Below are 14,588 nucleotides of genomic sequence, written 5' to 3'. Positions count from 1 at the left end.
TTCCCCCTCCCAGCCTCTGTCGGCTTTGTCCATAACCCCCCTGGCACAGCGAATATGCGCCCTTGAGCGGAGCACCGCCTTGTGCGATGGGGCCTGATGAAACTTGGGCATTGCTGCCCTGGCTCCAGCGTCCTACACAAAACAGGTAACAATACTGCAATGAAATGTTTTTCTTTTTTTCCTCTCCTTTTTCTGTTTCTATGGATTTTTTTTTTTTTTTTATTGACCCATGGCCTGGCAGACAGGTTGTCTTTTGAGTTCCTGAGAGCAAGTTGTGAAATCGCCTGAAATCCTTCCAATGGGAAAGCATTGATTTATTACACTGTAATACTGATGCGAACAACACCATGTACCTTTCATCTAAAAAGTCAGGACTTATAGAACACGACATGCCATTAATTTTGATGCCAGCTCGAACAGAGGAGGAATTACTGCCAAAGGGATCCAGAGAGCATGTTAAACCAGCCCTGCAGAATAATGAACATACTTTGTGGCTGTTACATTATACCATATTGATCCTTAGGAACCAAAAGGTACCTTGACAGCTAATTTGGGCCATCAAAGGCATCTATTAATATCTGTGTATCCATGTGTGTGTTTGTGTATACTATATAATTAGTGCATGAGAAAGGGATGTGCAAACATTGGCTAATTACACTTCTCAATATCCCTTCCAGGGGTGAGGATTACTGTGTTTCACTGCCCTAGAGCCAGCTCTCCCCTTGCACACATTTGGCAGGTGAGTTCACTTGGGTACCAACTTGGTGGAGATGATGTTCAGCACCCTGCCTCTCTCCATCCCCAAGCCAGGTGTATCCCCTGGCAGCCAGACAGCGATGCCTCCTTGGGATAAGTGCACGCCAGCGAAAGGGGGATTAGTCTAAGTGCTCTGGGAACAGTGAGATAACTTAGCACTTCGCAAGATTGTGGCTCCATATAACACCCCATTTGCAGAAAGGCTCCTTGCTACCTGAGTACAGTGTGATGGGTTATGGGATCACTTCTGCCCAGTGCGGAGCTGGATTCACTTCTCTGCCCCCATCCCAAAGGAAGGTGTGTTCATTTGCTTTCTAAAGCTGTATGGCGATGGAAAACTTCCCCATGTATCCCAAAACTTTTGATGGAGATATGCGGCCAAGTTGCTGGAGTTGAACAGGTTAGTGGTACCCACTGGGTTACAGCAAACATAGATGCACCCCTGCTCCATCCCTTCACTGAGCTTACATGAGTAAGTTCTCCTTGCATTTGATGGCAGGTAGGCACATGGACAAACAAGTCCAGCCAAATCTTTTTGGAGCGTCCCGGCTTTGTGTCCTGATGCCAGGGTTATCATCCCATAGCACAGGGATGGCCTGGGTGATGCCTCTGTTCCTCACCTGCTGCACTTCAAGGTTCAGTGGTTTTTTTGCTTCAACAGCTGCTGAAGATGGTTTTGAATTCTTGCTGGAGACTTTCTTACAAGGAATATTTGCTTTTGCTACTAGGAGGGAATTTTGTCCTCTATGCCAAGATATAAAGGAACATTTCTTGTGCATTTCTGCAACCTCACTGGGAAGAGTGAAACACTGAGCAAGAAGAGCATTTTGAGACAGGATCCAAGCCCACAGTACAGTACTGGATGCCTAAGCAATTGTGGAAGACCAAAATGGGCTGATCCAGCATAGCCTGCCTGTGGAAAACCTCTCCTTCAGGCCTCACTGATTGGCAGTCTCTTGTGCTTTGAAGCCTGAGGGTTCACAGCCCCTTTTAAAACGTATTAATTCTGCCCCTTGCTGACTCTATCTTTAAAACTTACCAGCGGGTAAAAAAAACCCTTGTGAATGTTGGAGACCTTGAATCTATAACCATGGCCCTGTGGGGTGAGCTGGGACGCCTGGTCCAAGGCACTTTTGTGTCTCAGCTTCCCCAGCTGATAAATGGGAATGACAACATGGGGAAGGGAAGTCTTTCCAGATCTGTGACACCAAGCTCTGCGTAAGAGCATGACATTAATGATTATAGTTAACCTTAGCAGCTGTCAGCATCTGTATAAATGTCTAAGGACCTTTAAATCCTACTCTCTTTCCCCCTTCAACAGACTTTTGGATGAGGAATTTAGCAGGCTAATTGTGTGAAAACTGAGTGAGAAATATCTTAAATGTCCAAGCCTCTGAAACAGCATGGGAGCTCCTAGGAAAGCTGATCCTGGTGAGGACTTTTGGACCAGTGCTGGTTCTGAATTATCTCTGAGCTGACCGTGTCTTCTCTCTCTGTAAAACCAAGCTAAAATCCTCTAATAGCCCTCCTCAAAAAATAACCCCACAAAACTCCAAACGAAGCAAAATCATTAACTTTGAACCCAATGAATGTTTAGTTTCCTGACTCTTGGGTAAATATTAGATAGATTCCCAATTTCAACCTGAAGCAGTTTATTTGGCTGCTGTTCACAAGTCAGACACAGCAATAATGAAAGAAATCTCGTTTGATTCAGGTTGGGTAATATTGCCTGAGGGGTAACATCATTTTCATTTCCACACATCCAGCACTGGCACAAAACGGCATGGACAGGTATGAAAAATGGATCATGGATCCTTGGTGCTAAAATTCCAGCTGATAGTTTCATTTTTGTGTAAATAATAATTACCAATAAAAATGTTGCTTGAAAAAAAGAGAATGTGAAAAGGAAAACACTGTTGCATTTGATAAAGCAAAATCCTTTGCAGTACTGCCAAAAGAAAAAAAATAAAAAAGAAAGAAAACCCAAAAGATAGTTAAAACAAATATAGCTGTTAAATAAAAGATCCAGGTACCAAAGAGCAAAATTTAATGAAAGCCAAAACTGTTAAATATGGATTCCTGTTGAGAAAAAATGTCAATGTCTTTAAGAGTTTTACCATTACTCTATTTTTAAGAAAAGTGTAGTAAAAATACATATTACAAGTTAACATTTTCCACGCTTATGTCCTATTAATCTTTTTTTTTTTTTTTTTTAAACTCCTCCACCGATCAAAAGCCTTTGAAAACTGCATCTCACATCTTCACGTCACAGGTGGCCAGTCCTAACACAGATGCGTTGCTTCTCACGAGACCGTCTAACTGCCCGGTGGGGCTCCCCGCGACCTGCTGCCAGGTGGTCCTGTCTTTGGAGGAGAACGGGGCACTGATGGGTCTTGGCAGCCTGCTCCCACCGCAGTGCCCGGCAGTGCACTGCTGTGGCAAGGTCTGGGATGCGGCAAGAGCTGGGTCAGGAGATACATCCGAGGGCTCTGGGCATGGAAACAGGCTAGCTTGTGGGATGCCTCCACCGTGCTAGCACTTACACAGAAATGAAGTTAAAATTAAGAAAAGCAGATTAAAAATAATGGTAACCAACACAAAGTGACCTGAAGAGGTGTTTGGAGTGGCTGATAACAGAGTTCATGTTCAGTGATTAGAGATGAAGATCACAAGGGTTTCCAGTGGTGGAGAGAGGAAAACATATTGGCACAAGACATGCAGTGTCCAAGCTTAGGACCTTGACTCCGACTTGCTGGTCTCCAAAGTGTTGCATGACAAGCGGGTAAACGGAACAGATACTTCAGACCAGGCTGGTGTTAAAGGTGGTAAACGTATTGCTCTGCACATTCGTACACTAATGGAAACTGGTATTCAGGCAGCTTCCAGCTGTACTTATGGACAGCTGCATAGACAGATCCTTCTCATAGATCTGTGCCAGTCATTTGCCTGCATCACTTTCTCTTCGCCTGCCTCTCTTCTTTTCCTGCTCATCTCTTGCTATGTTGCAGAAGAAAAAAAAAAAAGAAAGAAAAAAAAAGAGAAAAAGCAGCTCAGAACACTCCAATAGCAGCTCAGTCCCCAGACAGATATTTGCTGGGTCCTGTGAGAAGCTTTGAACTTTATTTGTCATCAGTGATGGACCTGTGAGATGGGACAAGGCTAAGTGGGTTCACTGTGGTCTCTGCCCCACAGATCTCTCTTTCCAGATGCTCCCCTGGGAATCCTTCAGTTCTGGGGAGGTGTCTCAGGCCCACCAGGGTGGGAAGCATTTGTCTGTCCATGCCAGTGATCCACAGAATGAACCTTTTGCGCAGTTCTGGAAAACCATCCTTGTCCCTTTGATCTCCACATCTGTGGCTGGACTCCCAGCTGCTTGTCTGGCAGAGCGGGTTTCTGCAATACTGAGTTTGGGGTCAGCAACCTGCTCTTCTGGCTTGTGGATGCTTCCCCCTCCCTAAGGATACATAAGTGGGAATCTGCTACTTTTGGCTTTGTACCCAGACAGGCCACAACTTGATGGGAAGGCTGAGTTTGACCAGCCCTGACACTGTCGAATGTCACGGATGCTTGAATGAAGCTCTTGTAGGGTCTCCTCCTTGGTTTGCTTCAGCAGTTCCTTCCAGGAAGCCATTCTGGCCAACTATCTACAAAATGTCCCTCTTAATTAGAAAAAATGGCCAAAAAAGGATTTCAGAGCAAAAAGGCAGGGATATTCCCATTGCAGCCCCATGACTTCTAGCATGTTTTACTGGTTAATAGGCAGCCATCTAGAACTGGATGTCTTGAGATGGTCTATTCCCGGCTCAAGGTGGTTCCCTTATGTGACCACCAGAAAGGGAGCACACATAGAAGCTAAGCAATGAAGAAATGGTTCGCAATTGCTTATTAGCCCCCAATAACCTAGGCAGGAGAGTCGCATGTGAGGGGAATGCGGCATTTACTTTCTCTCTTCCATAAACAGCAGCCGACCATGATCTTAGACCAACCATCTGCTCTAGTCTGCCAAGCATGACACTCTCCACTCCAGGCACACGATTCTTCTCTTGAACCGCCACTCATCATCTCTGGAAGAATTATCACTTTGTCCTCAGGTTACCTGGGGTTTCCAAACTCACTCATGACTTTGCCCCTGTAAAACAGCCTCATGTTTTTGTTCAGGTTCTTTCTCGCATCAAGTCCTTCCTGTTGCAGGGAGAGCCGTTCGCGGCTCTGTCTGCCTTGTTGCAATAACTCCACAGCCCAAGTTCACAACAGGACAACAGAAGGCAGAATCACGACGGACAAAAGGGGTCAAAGCTGACGCCCTGCAGGGAGTTCAACTTGCCATTTATCGGATTTTCTTTTTTACTGTTAGTAGCTCAGACATTATGGTTTGCATCCCAAACTAAACCAGATTGAAGGACTGAGCAGGGAAGGGGGAAAGGGCTGATGTTACCCTGACACCACAGGAATTAGTAAGAAAAAATATATATATTGCACACACTAAGACTTATTAACAACCAAGTTAAAACAAAATGGCATAGTCCTCATTAGTGTTCCAGTGGTTCTTTGATCAGGGACGGTTCATGAGTCTGTTAAATCCCATTACGCTCTCCTTATTGCAGTACAGACCCGTTTCTGTTCTCCTGCCGGTGGATCTGTTTGCAAATAAAAAGGGAAATAGATTTGATTTCCTTGAGAAGATCCATCCAATTGTCCCTTCTGTCATCGTCATTTGTCTTGTTGGTGTTGGGTTTGTTTTTGGCTCTGGAGGGGGTGGAGTTGGGCTGCCCCTGCTCTCACCCAGGCAATGGGTCAAAAGGCCAATTATAATCCCGTAGCTCCCAGGGACATGCCGGTGCTGTGGCTCATGCACGGGATCGTCTGCATGGATTTGGGGAAATCGTGGCTGACCACACGTCCATTTTCTCCACTGCCTCCTGCTGCAGCCGGCCTGGGAAGGGTTGATGTCCGTATGGCTTCATTGATTGATTGCTGTGGGATTAAACAAAAACCCTTTTTAGGAAGGACGGGGGCGTCTCCCCCTGTCCTTAGCAATGTTCAAGAAATTACAATATAAACCAGGGTTGTCTTTCTGTCACTGTTCTCTCCCTCCTTGTCTCCATTCAGACTCTCACTTTCTGCATGTCCCTACTGCATCTGCTCTGTTAGTTCGCACCTCTTCTACATTCAAAATTAAATGTTTCAGCAGTATTTTGGGGTATAAAGCATACGTGCCATATGCAAAAACTATTCAAACTCTACAACATAAGAACAGTCATCCTGGATCTGAGCAGAGGTATTATACACACTTCCCCCATAGATATGCTTTTACTACTCCAGTACTGTTATATATGGTGGACTCTGACTCACTGCAAGCATATGTTTAACTCTCCTCATGTGAGAACTTGAGCATGTGCCTATGTTTTTGTCTACAGCGATGACTGAGGTAACCAGGAAATGCAAACCTAATTCAGGAACCCAAATCTCATCTTCCTGTTCCAGATACCATCCAAAATGTCTGGTTTCAGAGACCTAAGGAAACCACCTGTTTAGAACAATTAAACTAAGAGACGAAGTTCATGTGGTTTCCTTGCGTTTAAGGTATCTCTAAGGGCACAATCAGCCTTTCTGGACTGGAATATCCAGGTGAAGAATTTTCCAGAACAGATAAATCTGGAACAGCTATTCAGAAACAGTCAACTTAGAGCCTTGCCAGGCACAGAGCAGCCTCCTGCGCTGGTGGGATCTGCAGCTCGCCCAGGGGGTCTGTAAGGGCTTGCTGAGCAGAGGTTGGGTTTAGAGCAGGGTCTGACCCATCTTTCTGGGCACTTGCCTGGGCTCCACTGAATGGCCCTGTGGGGTGGCCACTGACGGTGGGAGCCAGCCAAAGGGACAAGCTTAGAACATAGAATCGTTTAGGTTGGAAAAAAGCAACAATTCCTTCCCATAGCGGCTGGTTTTAGCATGACAAGAGCACTGCAAGCTAACACTGATGAGAACTAGTGGGTCATTTCTAGCAACACAAGGAAGCCAATACCAGGGCAGAATCTCCTTAAGACTAAAACTGTGGAGCTATTGCATTCTCACAGTCTTTCGCAGCATATTTGTGACATACCTAGCTTTACAGTGTAGAGAGCAATTATAATTTAATTTTTGTATATTCAGGGTCATTAATTGCTCGCATTATCTTACCCCTGTGCTCAATGTACCTCTCATTGCCTGTAGAATTTTCTGAACCTCAATGGGAAAAGAACTATTGCACATTTTCAGTGAATTAGGAATGTTATTATTGCTGATAAAACATTAAGCATGTTGTGAAATGGTGACATAAAAACCAAAGAAACAATTGCTTATTTCCCTTTTGATTCTGGGTAAGTTTCAGTGCTCAAGGAAGTGAAAATCTCTCTAAATTTCATGAAACTCACTGCATACTTCATATACCAACTTCCATGCTCATGGGAGAGGTCAAGATGAGGAAAAAAAGGGATATGTTACTCTTACAGCACAGATCCTGCTGCACCCTTGTACAGAGTGATATCTGTATAAGGGATCGCCTCTGCTAGTCATCTGAGTCAAGATGCACTTGTTCCACAGATGCTGCATTAAATGTGTATCCCCAAGGCTCTCAAATCTAATCCAGTCTTGACATGACACTCTGGAATTTAGGCACACCAGAATTTAGGGCTGAAACAAATCTCCTGGGCCATAGGAAGTATGCTTCTGCAAGACCATGACAGGGTGGAGGAAAAAAAATTACAGGAGACATTAGAGGCCAATTTCTCTCTAAGAGGACCCATAATTCTGAATTTGGAGACCCACATTATCCGTTCCAGGGCAACAATGCTCTGAGCATGTATCCCTGTTGCCAACCTGCAAATGGTGCCAGCACGGTGCCAGCAAAGGGAACAACAGGTTCTGATTCATTACCACACTACCCCAGTTTTATCTTGCTGTTAACTGCTTGGGTTTGGGGATTTTTTTTTATTGCAGTAACGGCTGTATCACACCAACCCCAGCACACTTCATTCATGCTGCATACGCATTGCCATAGTTTGCTTTCTTTAATTTTAAGGAATGGCAATGTGTTTCTGTTACCATTTGTGCTATGATTTTGCTCTATATCTGGATTTTGATCTAGCATTATGCCACATGTCTGATCCTGCATCAGCTCCCCACTATGGCCCACTTGACCCTCTTTTATCTTCCTCTGATGCTCCTATTCCTTTCTAGCAAGTTGAGTGACACGGTCACTTTGTTATCCCTATGTCTTGGTTTTCCACCCGTGGCTGGGCTGCATCCGTCTCTGAAGGCAGCTTTGGAGCTGGGGTAGGATCAGAGAGAAGGTGTGAAAGGCTGGGGAATGGGGTGCCACCTTCATCCGCTTTGATTCACTTCTGGACTTGTAACAAAACTCGATTAAGGCAACCAGCATGGCTAGTCCGAGCCCACCGATGAGGATATAGAAAACCCCCGCCACATTGCTGAGACTCAGCGCACTCGTCTTGTCCTAGAAGAGAAAGGAGAAGGGAGGGAGGGGAGGGCATGTGGGAAGGAGAACAACAAAATTAATATGAGATTGCTCCGGAAAGGATGCTGCACAATATAGCAATGTTGGCATTACATCATCTCCCTCTTTAAATGAACAGGTGACATTTCTAAGAGCATTTTCAATTTTTAATTTGGTGTCTAGTAAATCTAATGTTTCCCTCACATAAACAAATAAACATTTCTTCAGCAATGTGACTCTTTGTAAAGGTTTGGGATCTCCGTTTTTCAATCAGCTAACTTAAATGCTTATTTTACCCAAAATGCCTAGTTTAAATTATTGATTAAAGAAGAAAAAAAAAAAGTTCTCTGCCTCTGTGACATTTGCTTGTCCCTGATGCCTCGCCTGAAATAACCCATTCTCTTGGAAATGCTCTTTCCTTCATTCCTAGATTGTTTCCCCCGCAAATTCTGTTGCTGAGCAACACATCGAAATGGCTGGGTTTTTTTCTTTTTTTTTTTTTGTTTTCCTCTTCAATACCAAGGTTGAGGTGACACCTGAGCTGTCCTCAGAAACTCATTTGATTTCTGTGTAATAAGGCAGTTATTTCATATGCAATCAAGACCCGTTGATGCATGTCTAAGCTAATTATTTGCTTGGCAATAAATAGGGCTGCTAATGGACCGCAACTCACAGTCAGCAGTTACATTCTGATTTTACAATTGCTTAATGAATCGTCACGGCTCTCTGGGGAAGAGGTGAGTCTCAGAAAGACTCATTTCACTGCCAGGGAAACTGAGTCCGCACATCTAACCCTGATGTCACTCAGTGCAGCGCTCAGAACCTTCTCCTCCATGCTGACCAGGTGGAGTTGGAGTGTTGGGATAATCTGGGCAGCAGCAGGACCCAAAAGCTTGGCTTAGCTCCGTGTACGAGGCTCCTGTTTCTAGGACACGCTTTCTCTATAGTGCAGACAGAGGTCCCCTGCTCCGTGCTTGTCTCTGCTTTGCAGTATCGACTCAATACCTATTTGCTGGTACAGAATCCCCAGGGCAAGCACAACAGGACAGTGCAAATCTGTTGGAGCGACCAGGGTCTGACCAGCATTGACAGCCCCGCTCCCTGGACGTGGGAGGAAAATTGCATATGGATCATTTGAGATGCAGCCACATAGTTAAAAAATAATATTTATGCCTGTAGAAGTGTCTGCAGTTGGGAACGAGGCCTCTGCACGGTTCTTGGTGTTCCCTGCTACTCCATGGACACGTGGACTGGTGGGTGGCACAGCTTGTTCCTTGCCCTTGTAGGACAGTTGATTCACTTGCTTTGCTTGGCAGGTTTTACGATAAGCAACCCACGCTTTTCAGGATGGGCAAGGATTCAGGAAGCAGAAAACTATATTGGAGCGATGTCGAAAGGGTCCAAAACCAAACACCAACAGGAGCACGGAAGGTTTTGATTCAAGAGCAGTCTGCTGGGCACCGGCACTGTCTTTCAGGCAAGTATGTTTTGCAAAAGGATTCTGTCTTTTGCAGTATTAGGGTTTGATGGCAAAAAAGTTAATGCACAAAGCATGAAAACCTTTAAATTTTCAAAATTCAAAGAACTCTCCTGTTACAGAAGAGAACTTAACTTTTTTTTTTTTTTTTTAATAGGAAGAAAAGAGGGTTCCAGTCAAGAATACTAAAAAAAAATTTTTTTTTCTATTGCTCCTTCATCTGGCCCCACTGCCCAAGTGAGCTACAAACTTCTGCCCAGCTGGAGCTCTTGCCACAGGCTCCAGTGCCACGAGGAGCAACTTTCCAGCCTGAACTCTGTGCTGAAAGACGCTGAGGTTTGGTTAGGGGCAACGCCTGCAGAGTTCCGGTCACTGGAAAAAAACTCCACAAGTGATTTCATTTTCCATGCTTCGCTGATTGACATCGCTGCCAAGACATGGGCTGCTGTCACCGCGTGCATTGCACCGCTGCAGACGTGATGGTCGCTGCTGGTGGACAGGTTTGGTTTTTCCCTTGTATAACCTTCATACACTGGTCAGTTTGTAATCTTGCTGATGCCTCCTGTGCGCTCTCTCTGTAATGAGAGATTTCTGCAAATATCCTCTTAACTTCTGCAGTTTCCATAGTTGAAGGATTATTTATCTGGTCTTTTATAATCTGCCTTCATGCATTTTTTCCCCCAGGCTTGACTATGTTTGTTCAGTCTTCTCTTCTCTACAGATTACTGGGTATACTTTTAAGCACCAGCTGAAAAACGTAGGGAGTTTTTTAGTGACAATTTAGAAAAGCAGAGCAATTACTCTGAGAATACTGGGTTACAACACATCAGGTACTTTGCCTCTTCAAATTCAGTTTGAAGGGGCTGCACCAGCTTCAGGGAGGGACAAAGACACTAGAAGTGGGCTGCCCTCCCTGACATCCTAATCTTTTAGCCTGGTTCCTTAATGAAAAGTGGCTGATTAGGACATGCTCTGCGCTTAGGGAGAAGGATGGGGACAGGCAAGGAGGTGGAGCAGCCTATTTGTCTGTGTCTTACTAATAATTTTCAGCCCATACTTTCACCTTGATTTGACAGGCTTGGAACCTCCAAGCTTTGTGAAAAAGAATGACACTGCAGAGAAGAGAAAACCTATTAATGCTCTCACTCAAATAAATGTATCAGTGCAATCCATACTAGGCATCAGAGACTCCACATGGGTCTTTGACTTGCAGCCATAGATCCTTAGGAAACCCGGCTTCCTTGGCTTTGCTGGGCACGGGAAGACATAAATTTCAAGTTTTATTGGCCACAACATTCTTGTATTTCCACCCCCAGTTTGGGGGTCATGGTCCAACAGGGCACCTTCTCAGCCGGCTGCAATGGCAGAGCGGTCTGGCAGCCAGGAAAGGCTGTTGGTTCTTAATTTCCACTTTCCTCCTGATGCCAGCAGCAAATCGACCAGTAAGAGAGAGGAGCTAACCCAAAGCAGTTTCCTGCCCCGCTATTTCATACAATTAATTTCAGAGCTGTTGTATTTTTCTTGCATTTACTTTGAAGTAGCATTATTATTATTATTATTATTATTATTATTATTACTATTATTACTGTTATTACTACTATTACTGTTATTATTGGGACAATTTGAGTGAACTGAAAGTTGCCTTATCCAGAAGGCAAAGGAAAGCACAGTGAGGCTCAGCGGTGGGCAAACCTGACGGGAGGGAGAGAGCAGCCTGAGTTTCACCTCTGCCACCATAACAAGGTTTCTCCCAAGGAGCCTTTGGCACGGGCAGCTTCAGGAGGGCACTGAGGAGCACCGAACTGCGGGAGCACGCCTAATGACACAGCCTGCTATCATGAGCCAAGCTGAGAAGTGATATTGCTCCTGTGTTGTCACTTGACTTCTTGCTCATCCTCTCCTTTTCCTTTTTGTTTCTTTCCTTTTCCCAGCAGGACATGCAGAGACGTTCTCCGGGTTAGATTGGCATCTTGTTGCTCCCATCAGCTGCAGGACCAGACCCACACGAAGCGTAGGAAATGCTGCATGCCCCACTGAGGCTTTGCCTGCTGTTTCTGTGCACGCTCCTGCCCTGATAATGCTCATAATAATAATAATAAGTCCCAAATTATGCTAACTGCTTGAGAGGACCCTCCCTTCCTCTCTGCTCGGGCTCTGTGACACCAGATGCTCTCCTGCAGAGCTGCCCATCACCGAACCAGCTTGTTAGTGGGAGTGTAAATGTCACCGCTCGTCTCCCGCAGCGGCAGAGCGCTGACGTGGGGGGAAGATTGGCAGGTGAAAAGAGAAAGAAAAACGCATCTTTCCGAATGCCCGGCCTTGTTGCTGCAGCAACCAGGCACCTTCCCGTCTGTTCCTCTCGAACGTGGCACCATGTCCATCATCCTCTGTGTCATTATTTATCCTCCTTGGCTGAAAGGCATTAGGGCCAAATTTGCCTGGTTTCCCAACAGGGCTGGTCCTTTCTTTTACCCTGCATGACCAGAGCCTGTTGACAGCACCTCGATGGCACCTTGAGTTGTTGCGGTCTCCATAGAAGATGAACTGTCCTTAGAGCAGGTGGTAGCTCCAGAAGTTGAGCTTTTACACCAAACGCTGGTCCAACTTTATTGGGGCAAGGCCTGAGGCTCAGCAATGAAGGACATACTGCTGGCTGTTGACTCTGAGCACTGCTGTGAGTCTGCCAGGGGATGGGTAGGAGCACATGGATGGCTGGCTGTGGGGATGAGGCTGCCCAGCATGAAAAGACACCCTTGATTTGGGAACCAGCCAATTCCCTGCAAAGGCAGGGCAAGGCGGTAGCAGGATTTGTTCCCTATTTTTTATTGTTTTTTTAAACAAAAGCGCAGTTCTTGCAACTGGAAAAGAGGACTGGGAGATCTCTGTGGCTTTGATGAAGGTCCTTTAATTGCATGAAGTGACCTGGCTGCCCCTGCAAGCAGGTTGCACCTTGACATACTGGTCCTGAAAAAATCCTCCTTTTGCCCATCGCCTTGCAAAAGCCCCAGGGAAGAGGAGAATCACATCCATCTGGCCTGACATTTAGTGTCCACCTTGTCATTACCCTCCAACAACCCAAGGCATCCCTTTCAAGCCCACATCATATTTCATAGCCTGCAAAAAAAGGTGATTATCCCATGCTTGTTCATAAGATGGGGTCCTTCTAGGGAACCGCCTAGTTACAGAGTGTCTGTCTCTCTTCTGGGCTTATTTCTGCTGTGGCAAGTAGAGGGGGAGTGCAGGAAGGCTGGGAGACAGGACCAGGAACTGGTGGATGGTTTCTAGCTACGTGAAGTTCTGGAGGTGCATGTGCAGGGAGAAACCTCGAGCTTGTGGGAAGGGGTGGCTGCCACGGGTTTACTGTGGGGACAAGAGCAGCAGGAACATTGCTGCCCAGTGCAGGACACTGCCTGGGATTTCCCACAGCATGGCAATGCAGCTGGGGCTTTGGTGGTCCAGGATCAACAGCCCCTGAGCGCAGTTGTCCAGCACCTCCTGGGGTAGCATAACATATCCAAATATTCAGCAAAGCAGGAATATTTGCTGCTGGAGTTTTAGTTCAGATCCACTAATGTATCTACTGTTTCTTTATAGGGATTTCTCTGGATAAAAACTAGGTGGGCAATAGATAGGTAAACAGTCAGAATAAAAACAGGATGCACAGAAGTCGGCTACAGGCATGCAGCATCATCTGGGGCCAATGAACATAAGCCTGGGAAACACCAGAGGTTTTACTTGGCTCTGGCTAGAAACCTTGCATACAAACCTTACATCCAGCTAGCCCCTCATCCCTCTTCATTAGCATTCATTTATCCTTCTGAAAGTCCACTAACTGCAAACTAAGCTAAGCTTGACAATAGACAGAAAGGGGAAGGTTTTGATACGCCTGTGGGAGGAAAGATATGGAATGGCCTCCAGTCTCCCAAGCTTTGCTCTGAAGCTTGGCTGTTAGAGGGGAGGTGTGTGGTCCGGCTTCAGCCCCCAAAGCACAGGTGGGTTTTGTGCCCACCATGGGCAGGATGGGGGAAGCTGTGCCTGCTGCTCAGCCCTGCCTGGCCTGCCTCATCCCTGGCACCGAGGGCACCGTGGGGAAAGGGGGAGAAACTGCTCATGCAGCAGCTGGGCAGCTCGGCTTGTTTGCAGTAGGTGCAAAAGAGCCCAAGAAGCAAAAATGGATTAAAACCAGGTGGGCAATAGGTAGGTATGTTTGCCTGGCTGCATTCATGAGAACAAGTGAGCAATGCAATTGCTCGGTCTTTCTGTAGGTGGGAGAGTGTGTCTGGTAATATTAAAGTTGTTTTCTCTTACTGTTGTTTCCTCTTACTGTTGTTTCATATTGCACTGCTGTTGCAGACATGGTGGGGACGCTGAGCAAGGAACAGAGGTGCGACCCTTTCCTGTAACAGCTGAGACTCTTCGCTGCGATCTTCCACTCCCATTAAAAGCCTACATGGTTTTAAGGCTTGTGCCTACTGATTTCACACATGGAGTTTCAAGCAGCTCTCATGACTTTAGGATCCAATCTCATTTATTCACATGTGATTCACATGTGTGTGATCGAGTTTTTCAAGCACATGTAAATAACATGTGATCAATATTGAGGTCATACGATCCACATAAACCCATGTGCCCCAAACCTTCTGTTTCTGTCCCTATTGGTTATCCTATTGTGTGGAATGAAGCACTACATCTACTACTTCTTTTTTTCCCCACCACAGTAGTGATAAAGTACAGTATCGTAGGGATTTTGTTTTAAACTAAACTGATTTCACATCCATTTCCTTATGGGCATTTTATCAGCTATGGGGTTTCTCTAGCACTGATGCATGCAGGCTTGTGGTGAAGGTATTGTGGAAGCTGTGGCAT

The 14,588-nt window shown here is 45.7% G+C and overlaps 1 protein-coding gene across 4 annotated transcripts in view; it reads right to left on the bottom strand.

Annotated features, from left to right (window-relative positions):
• Positions 1-5,562: 5,562 nt before the first annotated feature.
• The window catches only part of GRIA1 (glutamate ionotropic receptor AMPA type subunit 1), a gene marked incomplete at both ends in the record, with an annotated part of 127,130 nt that continues 118,104 nt past the window's right edge, over positions 5,563-14,588 (bottom strand). For all 4 annotated transcript variants that reach the window (XM_082323758.1, XM_082323757.1, XM_082323759.1 and 1 more), the window contains 2 exons: positions 5,563-5,751; positions 8,111-8,245. In XM_082323758.1, coding sequence (XP_082179884.1) covers positions 5,563-5,751; positions 8,111-8,245 — 324 coding nt within the window. The remainder of the gene's footprint in view (positions 5,752-8,110; positions 8,246-14,588) is intronic.

This window comes from Platalea leucorodia, assembly GCF_965183815.1.
Source record: "Platalea leucorodia genome assembly, chromosome: 11".
In the NCBI taxonomy this organism is placed as follows: Eukaryota; Metazoa; Chordata; class Aves; order Pelecaniformes; family Threskiornithidae; genus Platalea; species Platalea leucorodia.
This window is presented reverse-complemented; position numbering and strand designations above follow the sequence as displayed.